We start from the raw sequence: 22,536 nt of genomic DNA, 5'->3' as shown, positions 1-22,536 counted from the left end.
TATTTCCCTCAGCTAAGTGGCAGGGGGAAGGCAGACAATGCAATCTGGAGGGGGTTTTTTATAACTAGCTCTCCTACACTCCTCCAGTCTGCCACCTGCTTGTATGTAGACCCAGCACACGAAGCACCCACAGCAGAGGATATCCTGGCAAGAGGACTGAAGGATATTTGCTGCTGAGGAGTAGGTAAGAGTCCCTTCCATAGGGAGGTTGGACAAAGTCATGTTCAGTAGCCAGACTCCTTTTAACCAGACTGGACTCATTACTATTTTCTGGTATGACTGATGGTGCTAAAAACTGTGTTTATAAACTGGAATGGAAAGCCCAACAGCAGGAAGACAAACACAAACGCATAATTAATTGAAACCTCACAATACTCTTCAATGGTCTCGTGCCAGGCTAACAAAGCATTAAGAGTGTGAATAAGTCCAATATATACAATAGTTCTGGGCTGGTCTGTAACACACTTAAAATAAAACATATGCTGAAAGAGTTTGGCTGAATGAGAGCTAGAATGCTCCGTACTCAGCAGCATCCCACTGAGAGTGTCAAGTGGGCAAAACAATAATAGTCTGATGTGGATAGGGAAAGGAAGAGACAGAGAGAAAAAGTGAATTGACAAGAGAAAGACAGAAAAAAACCACTTGCAGTTCTAGCAGGCAGAAATTTGGGGCTAAATTATAGTGTGCCCTTGAGATGATCTGCACTGGACCCTCAAGTCTATATTTTCACACTATTAGAAAAAAACCATAAACCAGAGCATTATAAATGGTGATTTGGAAAGTTAAGGAAGCATTTTCAAGCACAGGCTGAGCTAGTATCTGGTCATCTTCAATACTATACAGTCCAGCATGGAGTGGTTGTGCAGGAACACTTGTGATCATAAACACACTAAACTGATAAAATTGTCCATGCAGAACTAAGGACAGAACTTGTCCCAAGATGCCCAGCATTTTCTTTCCATGTTGGCACCCTTCTTTAGCTCATTAGATCCTACATACCAACATAATAAGTGATCCAAAGAAAAAGAACATGACAGAACTGGGGGTTTTGTTTTCATGGAGGTGTGGGGTGAGCATCATGTGTTGTTTCCTAACTACCTTCTTCTGGGTGATGCTTAGAGCGACACTGATGTGCTCTGGAGGAAGTTCTGTCCAGCCTTTCTTAACCAACTGAAGGAAGTAAAAAAAGAGAAGAGAGACAGAGAGAGGAAGATACTAAAGGAATACCTTAAAGTAAAAAGATGCGTTTTGGCACTACAGAGTTTTAAGTTAACTGTTTACAAGCCACCACCATAAACCAGATGTCGTTTCTTTCATTTTGGGTGCTCTTTCAAACTGGTGTCTTATCTGAAAACACTTGAAAATTCAGCAGCAATCTGACAAAACTCTTTTCCTTTTAGGCAATGACCAGGAAAAATAAAATAAATAGAAAAAAGCACAAATATATGGACTTTATGATGGATTATATAATGCAAAATATTTTGCACACCTTTAGTTTTGCTCAAAGCAAGCAGTGTAGTGAACTAGTGAGTACTGTGATACTCACAAGATCTCTTGTTCTCTTCAAAATTACTAAACAGAACAAATGACCATACATGCCTATAACCATGCATCCTATGCTGTCATCTGCAGCTGTGTGATAGGACATGAAGCTTTGCAGCTCCATGTAAGTCAGCAGGGTTAGTTAAAGGTCACTGCAACTACTGGGGCTGTTACTGGAGAGACGATCTGACATCCCAAAATGAGAGAACTGCCTTCAGTATATCTTGGGACACTGGGAACAGTAGAAAGTCTTTTAGTCTCCAGAACTGAATTTTGCATTTATTCTCTCTTCTTTCACTGGGAGACAGATGTTAGTTCTACCACTCTTGCAAAACAAGAGAGAGAATATGAGAGTGGTGACTTCTCTTACTTTTCTCCCTCAATGAAACTGACTAGTATACTAGAAGGTTTGTTTTCTAAGACCACAGCTTTGTTTGGACTATGGACAGCACTAATGAAATCAAGAAAAATTATTCCCACAAGCAATTTCTTTTTACCTGGAGAGACAATTCTTGAAGTTGATGCTACCTAAGATGCCGTACAGTATTAAAACAGGCTATGACTATTATAGATCATGGGGTTATTGTCTTTTCCTTTTTTTTTTTTTGTTAAAACATCAAGTCAAGAACAGTTGTCTAATGCAAAATAAGAACTGGAGAAAGCTGTGTAATAATCACAAAAATCCTGTTCAAGTCAGCATTTTGGTTTTGCAGAATTGTTACTAAAGGCAAACAACTAGATTGACAAAACAGAGCTTTCCTGCTCCTTCGTATTTTGAAGTCTAATGACATTGATATCCACCCAAAACATGGGAGATCCATGGTCAGATTGCCTTCCTGTTGGAATCAGACCAGAGATTGGGCCTGAAGTGTCGCTCTGACCACCAGCTTGTCCCCAGATCATCAGACACAACAGCTATTCTGCAGCCTGTGAAATATATCAGGTAGTCTTAAGACAAAAGACAGTGATACTCAGTAGTCAGACATCCTACATTCCTCGAAAACATCACTCTCTCTTGGTCTGACTCACAGAAAGGGCTTGAGCCAGGGTTCACTAACTACCCATTGCCTCTAAGAGTTCATTACAGGAGAAAAGAGTACCTTCCCCAGAGCTAAAAAATGGCACCTGAAACACCCATCCAAATCTAAGCCAAACCTCAAAACAATGCTTAAAATGTTGAACATTGCAGATTTTATCAAGTTTCAGATTTCCAAATTTTTTCTTTATTATTTTTTCTCTTTTGGTGTGACTAGCTGAAAACCAGCACATGACTTGTCATACTCAGACTGCAGGGAGGAGACAAGAAGCAATTTCTCATTCTGGGACACCACACCAGATGCAAACCTCAAGGCTTTCCTGAATAAAATCTTTCAACACACTATCACTGAGAAAGTCTCAAAAGAACCCTGACCACCAGCATTTTGTGCTGTAGTGTTCTCTTAGCCACAATCACCTAATATCCTCTTACATTATTTTTTTAATATTGTCCATCATAACCCAGTACCATCTGTTTTCACATGACCAAATTTCTGGCTGAGCCCCTAAGTTTGCTAACTGCCCTTGGACATCTGAAACCTGTGGATAGTCACTAGAGCTTTGGTCTAATTTAGATCACATGAAAGTATACTCTGTCCTTAAGAGCAAATCAACAGAGATACACCAGCCTCAGGAAACAAAAGAATAAGCAGAAAACTCCGTTCATTTTAAACACCATCTCATAGAGGTGAGAAAAACAAGAGCCTCCTTTTAAAGGCAGCAGTTGCTTCCATTTGTTAGAAACTTTGGGAAGACCAGCACAAAACAGCAAACTCCAGGAAAGATTATGGTGAAGGAAAGGAAGAAACACGCGGTGTTACCAATTAAAACCTGTTTCTAATTATCTTAGGGTGACCTAAGCCAGCCCCTGGACAACTTTGACTCTTTATGTGGGGGCAAACAAGCAGTGTCTAACTGAAGAAATTATCATGTTAAAACAGGGCATGGGTTTCTAAGGAAAGTAAGTTTTCTTCCTGCACATTAGCTTTTTCTACATTCACTTGGCTTGCATGGAATCCTGTTTATTGACCTGCATCCGCTTGACCTCCAGGAAGATAAGCAAGAACACACTGCCTATGTCTATCTGAAAAAGACATATCTAATATATAGCAAATGGTCTAACTCACTGATCTGTGCTATATACATGTGAGCATATATGGAGAGGGACAGCACCTGTCCTTGATTTAGAGGTACCTAAATGCATACACATACCTAAATACATGTATATAAGTATGTATACATATACAAATATATGTATATATTTATAATACATATATGTAAGTAGATGTGAGCATATGTTCAGTGGATGCTTATATACAGGAGTAAAAAAATAAATTGGGAATGTTCTTTCTCACTTTAACATACTACTCATTTTGGAAATTTTTTATAGAGAGTAAAGCCAACTCCAGTGAGTTATTCTGGTCTTACATGTGTTAACAAAGAAACTACAATCTGGACCTTAAAGTACCCTTTCCAGAAGAAATGAACAGAAATTAATCAAAAAAATTGAAAATGCTTTTCCTAAGAAACAAAGAGTTACATACATATGCAAACCCTTCACCAAAATGTAGGAAGGAAGTGTACCATGCAAATTCTGAAGCCAAAATCTTGGCCCCACAAATGTCAGCAGGAATTGGCCAACTTTAGGTTTTGTATTTGTCATTGAGTGTTTTATCTCAGTGTTTCCCTAACATCATCTTGCTCTGAGTAAAATGAAGACTGCAGCTGGTATTGTTGAGCCCACTGCCTGCAAAGTGGTGGATGCCTGAAATGCAGAAGGAAATCAGTATCTATCCCAGTGGAGCTTATAGCATCCCTGGGAAGATCCAGCTCAGGGCACACTGAAGTTCTGTCTCACACTGATGACACACTTGCACTGCTATACTACCAGCTTTCCTGAAATGTGTAGAGACAACTGCTGCTCCAGCTTCTGCTGTGTGGTTATTAGACACCCTTACTCCCAGGTCCTCCTGCTGCCATCAGCTATACCTCTTCAATTGCAAGAAGCCCAAGACATGCAGTGTGTACTTCGAGAGAATTAGTTGTTTCAGGAATGTTAAAAGGTTATGCCCCCCTGTTTTGTACTTACTGGCCAGATTTGGCAGATTCTGACATTAGTTTCCTGCTGTTCATCCCAGCAGGCAGAGGGGCTGATATGGTCACATGCACATCCAAAAGCTCTTGTACAGCTGCACAATATGACATTTCTCCCACTATTCTCTGATTTTTCTCTCTCAGGAAAGCAGTATGTGGAATACCTAGGGTAGCCTGGCTACCAAAAGCAGCCTGCCTGCTGCATGAAGCACTCGTTCTGGTCTAGCTATCCTTGCTGAGAGATGAGCTATACTAACTGTATAGCTTCTAGCTCACAGGGTGCCTTGATATTAATATTCCCACACAGAAGACCTAGCTCTGGTCATTTCATTAGGGTTTTTGGGGAATTTAGCAAGTGTTTTGAATATTTTTGTAGGTGCTATACAATTTGCTTGGAAGCCGTTTGCTTTTTAGAGACTATTCCAAGAAAAAAAAATAAATCGCAAAGAAATAGATTACATTTTAGTAGGGGTGTCTGACAGCCTAATGTTAACCCTCAGTTTCAGTGTGGTCATTCCAATACTTAAAAATCATAGTCACTTTACCCTGATCATAGCTAAATTAACTGCAGTTGCTTGAATGCACATTAAAGCAAAGCACTAGAGTCTAAAGCTTTCAGTTAACAAAGGAGCACTTACCTGTAATCATAGTTAGAGCTGATAGACTTGCTAAGGCTGGGATATCAAGGTTAAGGCTCTTTAAGTTTAAGGAAAAGTCTTTAATAGAGTCGAGCCACTCCCCAAATCCACGAAGGCACTGAAGTCTATGAAGCACAAGTCCATTGCAGAATACAAACTTATCCTCAGCAGTATCAGACCTCAAATAAAAACAATTGAAAAAATTATAAATGCGTCTTCTACTTTACAGCAAAATGCATAACCAGCATTGAAGCGTCTGTCATTTAAAATCCAAGGCATATTATCCTGAGACATATGTGGGCATTCACGTTTGACAATATGTTTCTCCCTTGGGGCCAAAGTACAACAAACAAGCTTCTATGATTGCTTACTTCGTAGAGTTATAAGCCTGAGGTTAGCTGTAGCATGTGGTGTAGACTGTCTAATTAGTTAAGATTTTGGTCCTGCCCAAAGGCATAAACAGAGAAGACATTTTACATTAAATACTGTATGTTTGAACCAAAGGAATACCAAGTGAGTGCATTTTGAAATACAAAACTAATAAAAGGAGAGATTCTGCAGCTCTCAGCATTTACTTAGTATCATCTGTATTTTTCAGATTGTAAAAATTGGTAAGGAAAAAACCAATGGAAATGCATGCAATAATGCACCACAATACACATAAAAACACGTGTGTAAGACAGAAATTACAGCCAAGATCTCCTCTCCTTCCCTTCCCCATTGCCAATATCCCCATTAAAAAACACATGCAAAGGTTATTTTCAACCTAAAGAAACATGGGCATAACTCAAATCACCAGTCTGCAATTTTACCAGTGCCTGAGACTGTTTCTGGATAGTGTCTTAACTAGTGCTAGACTGACAAATAGCATCTCACTCTATTAAATGACTTGGCATTAAGAAGAAAAACAATCTGAACAAGATTTTAAATCATCTTCATTCCTTTCAAAAACAGATGACAGAGTTGTGCATGTGTAAAAGAATGGGGAAAAGCAAAAGACTTTCATAATGAAGGTGCTTTTCTATAGTTCATGCTTATGAATATGAACCAAACTTGCTCAAATAGCACCCGAGGAACAATTTTGATTACTATGTAAGAAGAATATGGGGTAGATCAAATGAAAAGAAGCAGATTAGCAAGACCTATGCTCTCTTTTTAAATCACCTTCTTGGTTTTTTCTGCAGTGTAAAACAAACACCACATCCTTTGGATGCAAACTTTGCTGATTTTTTGTGCTTTTTTTGGTACAATTGACAATGTTCAAAGATAGTGCCGTATTTATTACTTAAAAATATTTAGATGGATGATTTTTTCACATCATCTTAAGAGGAAATGAAATAAATAGTTACCTGATGGAGAGTCTTAGTACAAACAGCTCCAAAAAAGCTGATTCTATGAGTAATGTCTGATCTTCTTTTGGGAGGTCAGTAAATCCTGGGATTTTTTCTGCCCAGCCTCTAGTTATGTCAATGGAGGCAGTCAGAAGATTATAGAACTGTTGTACATGTTCTGCATCTGTGCCTGCAGCAGCCTGATCAGTGGAACAGTACTAAAATGAAAGCCACAGAAAGCAACGTTACATGCATTTAAGGGCATTCTGTGCAACATACAGCATTATTTGCCTGACAACATTTCCTTCTGTGGCAAAGCTGGTATTATTAACATAGACATAAAAAGTAGGTCTGCATCTATCTACTTACTTGGCTATCTACAGGCATTTTGCTATTCAGATATATATTGCAAAAATATTTCCATATGTGTAGAAATATTTTCAAATTTATAACTAAAATATAGTATCACATTTTACAAGTACCTACATGCTATTAGTAAACAGAAATAAAAACCTGGTGGGTAGGATAATTTTCATCACAGTAGAAGAGGAACACTATGTGGCTTACTACAATTAAACACTTTTCCCATTGATGAATTTGCCTCAGTATGTCAAAAATGCAGATTTCTTCCAAAACCTCTCAAAGTGCATTTTATGTGACAGTGATAGCAACACATAGGATAAATCATGTTTTATCTGACACATGCAGCATTGCTTCGTTTGAATACAGAATTGGTTCAAAGTAAACCAGCTGCCCTGCATCACTTCTTATCCTTCAAATAGGAGCATTTGAGGTTCAGCAGAACCTATTATCCTGCTTATATGGCCACAACTCTTCCAGGCCACCATTTGGCAGTTTCAGCTTGTTCAACTTCCCTGGGACCCTCTGACAGTTCCCTCCCAACTATCTCCTTCTTTGTCACCAGTGGATCCCTGTCACCCCGGTGACACTGCTGTCTCTCGACAGAAAACACAAGGGGAGCTTTCATGGCTTAGTCAGATTCTGTGCTTGAAAAGCACTGTTGGTTTTCTGAGCAGGTGCTGAATAATAGCGTGGCATTTGTTTTAACAACATCCTCACCATCAGACATCTGGTGGGTTATTTCTGGGAGAGACTTAATATCTATAGTCTTGTAGAGATTCAGCCAAAAAAAGGTTGGGGTAGCCTCCATGGCTAAAAGAACTGTGCACACCCTTTGGAAACAACTTCCCATGTGCAGTTAGGGCTTCAGTCCATCAGCCTGAAGGTCGCTCTAGCAACTCCCCAAGCCAGAGTGGAAGCAGAAAGAGCCAGAACCCTTTTCCAATAACAGTGGGCTGGCAGCCTGGGAGGACCCTATTACACCCATGCCGCTTGGGCTGCAGGTATCACTCAAGTTGCTAACTGCAACCCAAAAGTCACCTCTGTGTGGGACAGAGAGCTGGGGGCAGCAAGCAGAACTTCTTGGGTAGCTGTCCTGTTCTCTGCCTTTCCTACTTGGAGCTGGTTGCTGTTGGCAGATGAGGGATGAAGGGCACAGTGTCAGAGCTGCTGACTGACTGGAGAACCACAGCAATCCTAGAGACCTCTGGCTGTATCTGAAGTACCTGTACAAGCCCTTAATGACTCTGTTCTGCTTACCCAGCACTAACAGCATGACTTTCTCATGGTAAGCTCCAGCTCACATGCCTAGTCAACTAGTGAAACATGTGAGACCCTTCTTCTAAAATACATGTGGTAACAAATTCTGCCCCAGCTACTCCAAAGGATCCTGTGGCAGTGAGGCATGTAGAGGGCACACTACAGAGGAGATGTGGAGCAGTGGTAGAAAAATCTGTATGCTGCATCTTTTATGTGTTCAATCCCTCACCTGAATGGAGCAGTTGAGAATGCTCAAGCAGCATGAACCAACTACTTGTGGCACTGGACTGCAGCAAGATGAACTGAGATAATTAGTGAGTAGAAAAAGATAATTTTTCAGAGACTATGCTTGTTCTGGGCTCCCTTAAAGTGAAGCTGCAAAGCAAGCCACAACAGTGTGCATTTTGACTCTGGGAGATGTGCATTGCTGCACAGGGCTGACCTATGCCTCCTTCTTTCTACACAGGGAAACCAAACAGGCTGATGGAAATTCCTGACTCACCAAAGGTACTCCTAAGGCAAGACACATCCTTGATCCTTTGAGCAGTAATGAGAAAGGAAAAGAAACATAAAAGAAAAAGCGATACTACCCATTTCGAATGGGTTCATTCTAAATATAACTCATCACAACTCAGTGTAATTATGGCAGGTGTTAATTTGTTCCCAATATTTATAAAACATTCCTTTGGCAAAAGTAAGGCAAAGTTTTAACATTTGTTAATGAAGCTGAATGCTGTATTATGTCACATAACTGTGAATGCTACAGTATGGTATAGCCCACATAGGGCACTGAATTAAATTAAAAGCATCTGGAAAAATTATAATTTGTATTTGTTATTATAGTCTATCGCATGAGAGCAATTTTAGAATAAAGGTGAAAAATTATATGAAATTGTATCATTTGTAGCTGCTGCAATATGTCACCACTCAGTTCAAAGAGTTAGCACTTTAAAGGAAGTTAAAGTGTTATTTACTTGTAACAGACTTATGAGGATATAAATATCCACGAACAATATGCACGGTTCTATTTTATGCAGCAAAATCTGTGGGTTTTTTCCATGATTACTTCAGAGAAGAGGTGATATTTCACCTAAGTTGTGACCGAGACAGATGGTAAGCTCACCCTTGGTCAGGAGGCCATGGTACGGAAGGGGTCCTATCTGTATTTCTAAACCTGCCCCATGCAAACTGGAGACAAAAACGGGGAGAAAGCCAAAAGTCAAAGCTCTGCCTCACTCCCCTCCTCAGACGTCCTTTGGGAATTAAATGAAATCCAACTGTTACTTAAGGAGGGGGCTGCATGCGTAGCAACTAACATTAACTTGCATGTTACATCTAAAGAGATTTTGAAAAGCCTGATGTTGGGAAGCCCAGTAACACAACCTAGCTCTACCCTTTGCCTGCTTTCATCAGTCCTTCATCAACGGCTGCAGCTGCGAAAGCCCAGCAGTAACTTCTCTGCACAGAGGAGAAGCTATGCTCATTCTTCCAAAAGCCACAGCATGTGCTTAATTTTGTGGCTGGGGAAGGGGGGCATTATTGCCTAAATGTTGCACTCCCCCTTTCAAAAGGCAACATTTCTATTTAAGTTGGTGGCTACTCTGCATGAATAAGGACAGCAAGATATAGGGTCTGTTTCTCATGTCACCGACTTAAAAGTGTAAACAGGGAATTGTACCAGTAAACAGGCGTGAGACCGGGCTACGGCCCTTGGCAATTGCTTTTTGAAACCAAGTACCTAAATATACCAACTGCTGTGGACTGGTAAATTAAAACCAGCGCTCAGATGAAAAGCAGCCATGTTCTGAACAAAGCTGCTTCCAATATGTTTGGTGAAATTTTGTAGCTTATGAAATTTACTTTTGGTTTTGGGTTTTTTGGTTTTTCATATGTGGCTGTGCCTGTATCTGTGGGTTTTTTGAGATGGAAGGGATACATGTTTCTCTCTGAAACTTTTATCAGTATTTTTAAGACGGTCCAGACACTACAGCTTCGTAAACATGAAGACCATGCTAAACATTAAGGTCACATCTGCAGAAGTGTCAGGAGTGATTCCAAAGCCAGGCTTCCAGATCTGCCTATTTGTGGTGCTCAGCAGGGTCACAGCCTAACTGAACTGCCGTAAGTTGGTCTCTACAGGTACACGACTACTCTTCAAGTGAATTTTTTAGCATTGCAGTGTGTTTATGGCATGTTTTATTTAGCTAGTCTTGTTCTTCACACAGCATTTGTTTTTGATTTTCCCTAACTTATCAAAATAAGTATAAGGGTTTATGAAAAATATAAGAATCTATTAATTTCTTGTAGAATATTTTTATGTTTTCAGTATCTCTGGGCATACCAGACAATTACATATTTTGTTGTAAAGAAAAACTTAGATATTAATATGTTCTAACAGACAATCATACTTAATCTTAAGCTACAAAGACTAAATTAATTTACTGTCAATCATATGCTTCCGGTAATGTCCAACAGAATTGTTCAACAATTCAATCTACAGGCTGTTTTCATTAAAAGAGAAATTATTACTGCAGGACAAAGAAAAAAGTCACATAAAAGCATGTAGTTTTCATTCAATTTTTGTAAATGCAAAAGAACTTTCTATCAATAATTAAATAAAAACCTAAGGTTAGGTATTGCTTTCATGGCCTGGCCTAATAAATGTCTATAATTCTGTAGAACCCATCAGATTTCTGTCAAAGAGCACTCATCACACACCTTGGTATTTGCAGAATGACCCCTGAGACATTCTAGGTCAGTGAAGGTATGTGGAAATATGGCTAATGCATTCTGTTCCTAGAAGGCTGTCAGATACTGAACAGCTAGATCCTTAATAGTAACTTGGAAAATTATATGATTTAGCACTTACAGATTAGCTTGAAGGAAATATGTTACAGCATGTTTATAATTGCTAAATTATATATTTAAGTATAGTCTAAAATAGAATAATGTAATTTTTATATAATTATGATCAAATATGTTTTAGGATTACATATTACTTAGCAACAAGTGATAAATGGCCAATGCAGATATTGTCTGAGTACAGCTGCTATTTTTTACAATCTCAGATTTAATCATATTTTATTAAGGGGAAAGAATTTGAGTTATTTTTCCTCAGCTGTATTTTTTCTTTTCCTATTATCAATATGCCAAAAAATATATTTAACAGGCCATTTCAATGCTGTATTTTAATAACCATAGAACATTTTTCCAGCTTTCAAAATACTCCATGATTATTTAAATGGTGACTATGATACATTAAAGAACAAGGATACAAAAATATATAAACTCTAGTAAAGCTTTGCTAAGATAATTTTTTCAGAATTTTGATTTTAAAATGTTTCTTTCAAAAATGTGAATTTAACTTAAGAAATATTCATGCTAGGGTATCCTAAGCCAATTCTGGTCCCATTTAAATAATGGCAAAATTCCTATTGATTTCAACAGAAATTTTCCTATCCATCCAGCAAACTTTATATCTGAGTATAAAGGAAGTGTTATTAAATTTTAGCCTTCAGTACCTGGAAGTCAGGGTATTGGACAATGAGTACTACTCCTGAGTTTGGTAGGTTAATCAATCTCACTATAATTGTTCATGTTTTGGCACAGCCTTTTTGCAACAAGACTGCTCTACTTATCCACATATTTTTGCTTTCACTCACCCATAGAATATACTACAGATAATTTTGTGATTGAGATCCTCACAGTGAACAGTTACTAAGACTAATTTCTACTGCACTTCCTTTCCTCTCATTGTCCACCTGTCACAGAAAGGCAATGGCTGGCTGGACCAATTTCTACCCTCATCCAAATTTCACCATTTCATTTTAGCAAAACTGGCTGGTAAGTAGAAATGCATTTCTCAAATCATTTCTATGCAGAAAGCAAATAGTGAAAGAAAAGTGAGACATACTCTTGAATAGTCAAGCTCCCTGGGCGTGGAATCTGTTAAAGCTCGTACAAGGGCATTCATCATGCTGATGGGAGGAGAAGGCGGGGAGGGCTGAGAGGGTTCTTGCTGTAAGGGGCTCTTTGGTTTGGAAGGCAGCCGACCTCTTCTCCCTTTCAGGCTGTCGGTACGGACGACTAGAGGGAAAAAAACCCAAGTTGGGAAAATACCAGCAAACAAATGATGTATCAGAATGGACACTATGCTTTATGGTGGCCAGCACAGCAAAAGTAAAAGTGTTCTCCAGTTTCAGCACATGCTCTTGATGCCTTTGATTGCAAAGGAACACAAATGACACCAAAACCATGCCAGACCTATGACCATAAGCAGCAATGTAGCTCCTTACTGAGAGCCCAGCTGTGTTCCTTGTGTCCGTGCTTTGCTTGCAGCACGTCTGTGTGCTCGTGTATGTGTGCCCGTGACATTCCACTACTGAAAGAAACCTCAATGCGAAAGACAAATTTTAGTGTTCCTACTCCTGGTGTCCCTTTTAAATGGCAGAGTTGTTCATTCAAAGTAATTTTAGTTTTCTTGAAGCATTTGAATTCGGTCTTGCTATATAGGTTATATTATCCATGTCAGTATTTGCAATGGGACTGCTCACACAATATTACTCACATACTTAAATATTTGCAGAATTGGAACTAATGAGTTGATCCTGTTTCCATTTAAATTAATTGTAAATTTACAATCAGCTTATGGGAATGAAACAAGATCCTATGTCAAAATGCACACAATTCAGTGCAGCCCCCAGTGAGGTGACAGGGGGAAGCCAACAGCATTATCGAGCGACATTCAAAGTTAATAAAGGAGACATTTTGGCCAGTGTCAAATTATCCTCTTGTGACCCTGCTGTTCTTGAACTCTGGGGTCTATAGTCTAAATATGATAATAAGGGTGAAAAGCAGAAATACAATACAGTATTACATAAAAGCACAATTGGGGTAAGAATCCCAGCACTGTCGAATTCATTGTAAATATATCCATGTTTACACGTGCACACACAAACACACACACACACACATACACACACACACACATACACACACACACACACACACACACACACACACACACACACACAGATTCATTAAACATTCTATTTCAGTTTCTGGGATTATCCAGCCATAGTCCTTACCTTCTTTAACCATGCCAACGCTGAGACACTTCTGAAACCGGCAGTATTGGCATCTGTTACGACGTCTCTTGTCCACTGGACAGTTTTTATTTGCCAGACAAACATACTTTGCATTTTTCTGAACTGTTCTCTGTGAAAATGCAACACAAATATAGTAAACTGATTGTTTTCTGAGCAACTTAGAACCTGACAAAATGTGTTTTAATTACAACATGAAAAGTGACAGTGCAATTCATATAATTAGATAAAATTAATTTCCTAACACACTAGCCTGCAGGAAAAACAATTTTATTAGTGTTAGCTGCTGACAATGAAAATCATCTAGGATTGTTCTGAAGCAAGTCTCTGGAGACAGGCAACTTTGAATGATAAAATCATATCTGAAATTACCAGGTCATCACATCTACCTTTGGGGATTAGATTATCTCCACTTTTAATATCCCTTTGGGAACAATTTTCTACTTGGTTCATTCCCTTGATTATTGCTGACCTTATTAAAATAAAATCAAAATTATCTGCAATGTACTTCTCTTGCTATCACTATTGTTAGTCAAATACCACAATAAGTGGTTTGGTTAGCCATTAAAATCATCAGGGAGAAAAAAATACCAGAAACCATTACAAAATGTGTTTAGTGTTTAGCTAAATATTCTGGGAAAGCTAACCTGACCTGGGAAAAAAAACCAAAAAACCAGACAGAATTATACTACAGTTATGTACATTTAATGAACTCTAAAATTATCTTGAAAAATAATACAATAAATTTTAAATTTGTGAAAACCTGATAAGCTTTGTAAGAATGTAACAAATATTGATCCAAAAATGTAATGTGTTTCCATACTTAAAATCAAAGATACATCAATAAATAACATCAAAAAAGACATTAACAGGAAAGACATCAGGAACAAATTTATCAACTCAACATGCAATAATAAATTTTCCCTCTAATTAAACGAATGGATAAAATGTTATTTCATAATTTGTGTTTGTTATCAAATAACTGCCTCAATTTACTAAATATAAGAAACACAGCAAATATTATTCATTGTGATTTGGAGCTATAAACAGTTCAATTTTTCAGAATAAGCTCTAGGTACTGTTACAAATCAAGGATATGCTATTAATTTCCACAGAGGCAGGTTTGGGCTCATAAAAGCTGCTATTTCCAGGTTATTTGTGTTCCGCCTTCTAGTTATATTTAAATAACAAATTAGTTTTATAGGAGTTGTGTATGTTACCATGTTGTCAAAGGATTATTATTAAGTAACATTGCCAGCTCCACCTACAATAAAAAAAATGTTGTAAGCCCTCCCCACAAATATTTTGGGACTGGTTTTGCTCACATTGTATCTTTTACCAGAACAGGGGCATGACTGCTATCTTAGCAGGAAGGAATATACCAAATCAACCCTAAATGTATCAAATCTTAAACCTGCTGCCCAGAACCATCCTACTAAAAGTCTATCCCAACCTCTTCACTCAAACAAGCTATTTCTGAAAATAATACTGGAATCTGAACTCAGCCTGATGAATGGGAATTAAAAAGCACTCAAATCTATGAGGAAAAGAGTGTTTTCAATTCTTAAAAATATAAGCACAAAGTTTCCATGGAGAAACTGCTGTGTATAAGTTATTTGTGTTGCTATTCAGCTGCAAAGCTGCCCTGGCTGCAGAGTAGACACCAGGACCCTGTGTGGTTCCTAGTCACTGCTCTGCAAACAGCTTTCCACTGATAAGGACTCCCTGGGCTCCTGAACTGAAGGGTAACAATAAAGCAGCAAGCAAATGCAAGTAGAAGTGCTTGGGTTTGTCTCATGTGTGAAAACAGTTTCTTCCTGATGCAACCACCCTGCAGCCCTCCTCGCCCCAGCCAGCCCAGGGCAACAAACAGCACCGCTGCCATCACCTAAAATATCAAGTGAATTTTACGACTTCAGGGTTGCTTTTCTCACTTAAATGCAAGGTCCAATTGGAATGTATTCCAGGAGAGTTTCACTACAGAATAAATGAAGTTTATAGCTCAGACAGGGGTGACCCAAGCTCCACTGAGGAATGCTGGCAAACCAGAGATGTGGTTTGCCCAGTTCACTGCCATGGCCTTATCTCAACCAAAACTGGCTGATCTTACAGAGGGCTTGCTTGGGCTTTCTTCAACAACTCTGGGTAGGTGTCCATCCTGTCCTGATGGGGGGCCCGAGTTTTAACAAACCATGCCCCTGAACCGCGGGGTCAGGACCAGGAACATGCAGGTGGGGAGGGAAGTGAGTTGGAGGGAAGTGGGGAGGGGAGCAAACCACAGAGCTCTCACCTTGAAAAAGCCCTTGCAGCCCTCGCATGTCCGCACCCCGTAGTGCTGGCAGGCGGCATTATCTCCACAGACAGCGCAGGTGCCTTCCCCAGATGAAGAGCTCCTGCTGGGCGGAGATGGGAGGCCACTGCTGCCACTTCCACTGCTCTCACCCATCAGGCTGGAGGCGGCTGGGTTGAGGCCGAGCGGTGAAAAGGCTAAGGTGGCTGGTCTTTTGGCCAGGTGGAGCCCGTAGGAATGGCCCTCCATGGGAGCCTGGCTGGCGGCAGGTCTGTCGGAGCCCAGGGGCAGGCTCAGGGAGGCAGGATCGTAGCACATGTGGGTGGCCGTGGACGGCGTGTGCGGAGGGGAGTGCTTGAAGTGGAAGAGAGGGAAGCGTGGAGGCACGGTCTTCATGGGGGTGGTGTCCATCAGGTGGCTGGGAGGCAGGCAGGGCTGCGTGGGCTGTAGTGGGGGCTCATCCCACAGGCTCTGGTGAGCAGGGAAGCCAGGTGTGGTGGGAGTGGAGGGTGGAGATTGCTTGAAGTACATGGAAGTGCTGGGCATCCCCTCATCTGTGGAGGGGGGCAGTGAAGGCTGGTATGGGGACAGCCGGGTGTCTTCCATCTTTATGAGGGGCCTCTGGCCAGAGGAGGCAGATTGCATTTGGTAGAGGCAGGAAGGCTTGAGCTCATAGCTGCCAGAGTAACCCTCCATAAAGGTGCTGAAGCTGGGAAGGGAAGTGGTGGCAGTGGCAGTGATCTCGGTACTGCTCAGGTCCATGGTCAGCTTGCCATAGTCAGGGTTCATGATGTCTGAGCTGTACTCCGAGCCATATGCGTAGGTCTGAGATGCATAATTTGAACCGGGTGGTGAAGGGCTATACTGCGCTTGCACACAGGGCATATCTGCAAGGGCAAAGGGGCACATTAACAACAAGCCCAGTGCACCAAGGCCATGGCCCAGGCCCTCACACACTTTTTTCCTGAAAGCTTTCCCACATTTCAGAGCTCAGTTAGACACCCATTCTTGCCTGGACAGAGCACATTGCCTTTCAACAAGAAATATGCATCAGGGATCGACTAAGCATTAAGTATTAGAGAGCCTGCTCTTATCCAGTCACAGGAGAAACTCACATTTATACCAGTGTCAGAGAGGGAAGAATCCATCTCAAGCTGCCCTACATCTGCTGTGTAATATACATAGTTGTCAATGAGAATTAGATAAGTAGAATGAGAAGAGTTTATGACTCTAACTCTGTATGCGTGCAATCATGCTGTAAAATTTTCATGAAGGGCAAATGAGATTATCAAATGCATAATATTGAAAATTGTATTTATTTTAAAAGAAGAAGCATCTGTAGCATGGGTCAGAGGAATTACTCAAATCACAGGGTTTGCTACTTAGGACTTGCAAGTATCAATTTTATTTACTCAGCTCTGGACTTCTGAAGGATATTTCTGGTCACCTAATAATTGCAGGTTGTTGTCTAATTTTTTCATTTTAAAGCTTGTCTGTGATAGAACATTCTCCTTAAAAAAGCGGAGGGTACAATATATCCTTAAATTTCCAAAAATGTAAGATAAAAAGTATGTGGTATTTCTGTATTTATGGGAAAGCAAGGTTGAGGCCCCTAATACAGTTGTTTTTATCCATCAATCATAAAAGTTAATGCAGTTCACTGATAGCTGGGATAGCTGAAGCAACACAGTGCCTGGCTCTAATGATCTGATTGTTTTACCCTTTACATTTCCTACTAGTCTGCTGCTTCATTTGCTGGTCACAGGAAATAATGGACCCAGTTGTGCAATTCATTGAGGTTTGCCTGCCTAAACACTGTGAGATTGTAGCCCAGTATTTGTAACCCAAACTAAAAGTGTATGATGTATTTTGGTTCCACAGCAGAGGAATAAAATGCATCAATTAGTATAAATTTTCTCATAAAGAGAAAAGTAAATATGGATTAAATGTATATCAAAATTAAGTGCAGTTCATCTCTTCTTAATCATGGTTATTTATATTCCAAAAGCACTTGAGATAATTCATGCTAAAAACCCCCCTAAAACTGCCTCAAAAATAATGAGGTTATTTCCTCATTATTTTAAGAACTCCTTTCACTTACAAGTTTAAAATATTCACTTGAGTTTGGCATGCAGGAATCCAAATAATTGGTATTAAATCAACTTTCAATTCTTTCCTGTCTGCTTTGCAGATAAACATATGTAAACTAAGCATTAGATTTCAATTATCATGCTGTCACAAACTATTCAGATCTTTCTTCTCGAGAAAACATTAAAAACTGAGAAAAAAAATGTTGTTGTTTCCTGAAATAAAGATCTTCCTGCTTGTAAATCCAAAAGCTTGAAGAAAAAGCAGGACAACCCTTTCCCAAGCCTTGCCTCCAAATGTTATTTATATATCATTCTACCATTCTCTTTTTTTCCCTGTCAATTCCTGTCCATTCCATTCCATGCACACACATTTCCAGGCAAATCGTATCACTATCATTTGTTAGTTTAAGGACCGTCTGTTAAAATATACTGATCAGTGCTTAATCAAATAAAAAGGGAAAGAAAGAAATTCTTTCCACACACCTCCACTAAAAACTGACTGAGGAACACAGCTGAGTAACTGGAGAGATAATGTGACAAATGGACATGTTGACACACAGCTTTATAAAGGAAAAAAGCTTTTTTGCTAGCTCACAAAATGAGCAGGAGTTCAGGGAAACAGATCATTATGCCCTTTTTATCCTGCATTTTTCTGAGCATAAGAGGGTTATGTCACTGAATTCTGTGCAAACTGGAGTAAAAAAAACCAGAAGTCTAAAATAACTCTGACCTGAGGACTGAAAAAATATCCCTAACCTAAAGGTCTGGTCTCTCCTGTCTCTGTGGGACTCCTCCTACCTCACCCTTTGCCAGCGCACTTGACTAATTCTAACCTCTACTTTTCCACTTAGGGCACCAGTATTAATTCCCCTGCAAAGCAAATAACCAGGGAATTTTTCTTCTTTATCCAAGAATATTTAAAAAAATGGAAAAAAAAGCCCCACGGGGAGATGCATTAAAAAGCAACCTGTCATCTAAGCCCAAATGAATGGGTAAAAGAATCAAGATAGGGACATTGGGAATTAGTATCCCAGTATTCTGCTACCTTTGCGAGAACTTGACGTAAGGGGTACCTAGTTGAACGCCAGGCAAGTTGGGCTCCTCACAGGGACACCAGCAATCCCACCCATCTTCCCCTTAAATCTGGCACGTCTTTGGCGGGGGGCTTGCAACCCCCGTGCGACCAGGCACGGCATCGCCAAAAGCGCTGTGCCAAACGCAGGCTCTGCCCTGATCCTTTTGGGATTTAAACGCCCCGGGCCATCGGGGACCGATGATGCCAAAGGGATCTGGGAAGCGCAGGGGCCGCGGCAGGGGCTGTCTCACGCTCTCCCTCCTCCCCATCCTGCTGCCCCTCTCGCGGAGCCGCAGCTTACCTGGCGGGTATCTTGCGCGCTGAATGGTGGGGCTGGAGGTGCGGGCGGAGGCGGCGGCGGGCGGCGGCGGCGGCGGCGGCGGCGGGGTGGGTGCCGGTTGGGACCTCTCTGCGGAGGCGGGCCCGGGGCCTGGCCTGGGCGGGGGGCGCTCTTCCGACCCGGGCTCTGTCCGCCGGCGGCGGGGAGACAAGGCACAGTCAGGGGGCGGCGGAGCCCCGCGGGGCAGAGGGGCGCCCCCCGCCTCCCCCCCCTGCGGACCACCTCGGGGAAACGTGGGGGGACCTTCCCCCCCGCCCGCACGGCAACCCCCCGCCTCGCCCCGCGGGTGGGAAGCGGGAGCCACACGGAGAGCGCACTCATTCCTGCCGGCTCCCACTCCCTCATCACACAAAAGGCAGAGAGCACCGGGCTGGGACAACGGAGTCGACGGGTTGTTCTCCGAGAGAGGAGCTTGGGGAAGGCAAGAGGGCAACCCCGGGCGGGGTGACTACAACAACCGGGGCAGCATCTCCGAGTGTCCACTTTCCCGCGAGAACTTTCTCTTTTTTGGGGACAGGGAGCGGCTGGAAGTTTCTAAGCAAGGTACCGGCCAGACTTGGGTATCCTGACATCCCGGCTAGCCTGCGGTGTTTTCGCGTCCCGCTCCACCATTGCGGGCGCGGGGGAGGGAGCGCAGCCCCGCCGCCTCCTCCCGACCCTCCGGGCGCTGCGAGACCGGTCGGGGCTCGGCGGCAGTGCGGGGGATGCACGGCCGCGCCGACCTCTGCCTGCGGGAGCCGCTCACCGGCGACTCTTTTTCCCACTCCTTGTCTTTCTTTTCCCTTCCCCGCGCCCCTCGCCTTTGAACCCCCGCCAGCTCCCGGGATGTTAAGTGCCTGTCAGCTCATCCCTTTCTCTTCCGAGCGTTTCGTTGCTCCCCGAGCCCCTGCGAGGTGGCTTCCCGCTCGGCGCGGAGCGCCCTAGGGCTGCTCTGCTCCCCCCCTGAGCTGCCGGTTACCTAGAGACACTCGCTGCGCTTTTAACCACGCAGCACCCCTCCGGGCTGCCGCCCGAGCCAGGAGCGCAGGGCCGTAAGGGCTGTAAATTAGGAGGAAATAACTACCCTTGTCAAAGCTCTTTTCTTCCTCTGTGCACTTTACATTCAGCCCCGAGTGACACCCCTCCCCACCCTGTAATATGAGGAGGAAACCGTGAAATACTCCATTGTGATTGTGACTTCTTCAAGCGAGTTTCGAAACCTTCATTTACCCGGGAGGGACCGCGGAGGGGGAAGCTCCATTCAATTAAAAAGTTTCGAGCTCGATTTCCACCGCCGGTTAGCTGGCAATTTTTTTTTTTTTGAGGGGGGAGGGATCGCCCTGAGGCGCACGGTCACTCCAGCAAATATCCACGAGATCGCGTGAGATTCACCTCCGAAGAAACCGTCTGGTCTAGTTTAGTCCATTGTTTTTTACCGGGGCTTGACTCCAGCATACAACGGTCTCCACGGAGGGGAGAAAAATAGGGCGAAGAATGTAATCGAGTGAAGCGGCTTGGATAAAAGTTAGTGATTCATTCCCAAACTTTTTTTTTCTTGGAGAAAAAATCCTATCCCAACACACCAACTCCCCTACATAAAACAGCATTTTCCGCCTTTTCCCTGGGAAACATCCTCGCACAGAATCCATCGTATCCAAAAATTGCGAGTTAAGTAACAGCGTTCTTAACTAGCCGCGCTAAGGTGAGCCGCATCTCTGCCCGGGACAGAGTATCGCGATAATGCTGCCCCGATAACCGTCCCCCGACATAACAGCACAACCCAGCGCCCGCGCTTTGTCGCCTCTTTCCAAGACTGAAACTTCTTTCGCAGCTATTAAGGCGAGAAGGCAAAGGCGAGAGGCGCCGCGGGGGCAGGGAGCGGGGCAGCGGCGGCGGAGCCCAGTCTCCCCGCACGGTACCGCCCGTGCCGGGGCACCGCGGCCCCTCGTTACCACTTCTGACCTCCGAAGGGAAAAGTGCACATTTCCGAGGAGCAGATGCCCGGCAGACGTGCCGAGCAAACATCCCAACTAATTTCAATAGAATATGTCACATTCCAGCAATTACCTCTCGGGCGAGCACTTTGGGCTGCCGAGGGGGGCTGCTGTCTCCCAAAGTGAGATGAGCTCAACCTGCCTATTAGACAGCTGAACTTGTGCAAACATAACCACCGATTTCCCAAGCGCGGCTACTAAAGGAAGGAGACAAATTGCTGCCATTCATCACCGGCGCTGTAAACTCCCCGCCGCCGGCGGCAGCATCATTTCCATGACAACAACTAGCAGAAATACCTTAGTACCACCGGCTCCGGCTCCCGCTCCTCTCAACTACTGCCCTCCCGTTTGCGAGGGGCAGACATACCCTGGCCACGGCGGGGGTTGCCGAGCCGGCAGGGAGTCTCGGAAGCCGAGACACAAATGAGCATCCACAGGGAGGATGGGGGAGGCGGGGGGGAAGGTGAGGGAAAAGTTTCAGCGAGAGCCCGGCACGGCAGCGCGTCGGCTTGAGCTGTATTGCCCGTCGCCGGCATCTCCCCAGGATCTATCTACCCCGGCGGCACAACTTTCACGGAGTGGGGACACGTCGCGTTGTCCCTCTCCCTCAGCCGCTCCCGCTCACTCGCATACGTACTCGGTTGCTGTGGAGGTTCCGTCTTTACATCTAGTTTGTAGGTGCCCGCTTCCTTAAAGGCGCGTGTAGGCGCTGTCCAGCGGCAGGACCCGAGACACAAAATCCCTCAGACTCCCGGTAGCTGCAGGTCCAGAGGGTGCGTTATCCCGAGGCATGGAAAAGGATTGCAAAAGACTGAGAAGCCAGGAGCCCGTCCCCGGGCGAAGAGAGGGAGTGAGCAGGCGGGCGGGCGAGGGATGCCGAGCGGCCGCCGCCGCCGCTGCGATGTGCCTTTGTGTGTGTGCGGCGGGAGCCGGGCCGGGACCTGTGCCCGTGTCCCGGTGCGAGTGCCCCGGGGTGCGCGTGTGCCTGCGCCGGAGAGAGGGGACGGAGGCGCCTCTCTGCGCTGCTCTCCCGCTCCCTCTCTCTGAACGTCATTTATGTGAGAGGAGCCCTAGCGGCCTCTCCATAGAGCGGCTGGAATGCGAAACGTCAATAGTGACGCCATGGGAGCCTGACGCTACTGACCCCCCCCGCCCCAGTGTGTGCGCCGCGCTCCCGCCGTACCGCGCCGAGCCGAGCCGTGCCGAGCCGAGCCGCGCACAGCCGCCCGAGAGTGCGGAGCCGTGCCGAGCCGCCGGCACAGCCGCCGGCAGCGGGACGGGGTGGGCGAGCGGCCCGGGGCCGGCAGCTCGCGGCAGCCTGGCGAGTCGTTCCCAAGTCAGATACTGTTAATTATTTTCATGATCATGATAATACGAGTAACAACACAAATATCTCTTTACTG

The 22,536-nt window shown here is 43.5% G+C and overlaps 1 protein-coding gene across 1 annotated transcript in view; it reads right to left on the bottom strand.

The window, feature by feature from the left end:
* NR4A3 (nuclear receptor subfamily 4 group A member 3) overlaps nucleotides 1-22,259 on the bottom strand; it is a 29,304-nt gene extending 7,045 nt beyond the window's left edge. The window contains exons 1-7 of the mRNA XM_071554960.1: nucleotides 21,771-22,259; nucleotides 19,122-19,286; nucleotides 15,656-16,542; nucleotides 13,348-13,477; nucleotides 12,174-12,346; nucleotides 6,659-6,858; nucleotides 5,310-5,488 (exon numbers count right to left, since the gene is read on the bottom strand). Of these exons, the coding sequence (XP_071411061.1) occupies nucleotides 5,310-5,488; nucleotides 6,659-6,858; nucleotides 12,174-12,346; nucleotides 13,348-13,477; nucleotides 15,656-16,540 (1,567 nt within the window). The 5' untranslated portion in view covers nucleotides 16,541-16,542; nucleotides 19,122-19,286; nucleotides 21,771-22,259. The remainder of the gene's footprint in view (nucleotides 1-5,309; nucleotides 5,489-6,658; nucleotides 6,859-12,173; nucleotides 12,347-13,347; nucleotides 13,478-15,655; nucleotides 16,543-19,121; nucleotides 19,287-21,770) is intronic.
* Nucleotides 22,260-22,536: the final 277 nt, after the last annotated feature.

Source organism: Pithys albifrons, chromosome 4 (assembly GCF_047495875.1).
Source record: "Pithys albifrons albifrons isolate INPA30051 chromosome 4, PitAlb_v1, whole genome shotgun sequence".
NCBI classification, from domain to species: Eukaryota; Metazoa; Chordata; class Aves; order Passeriformes; family Thamnophilidae; genus Pithys; species Pithys albifrons.
This window is presented reverse-complemented; position numbering and strand designations above follow the sequence as displayed.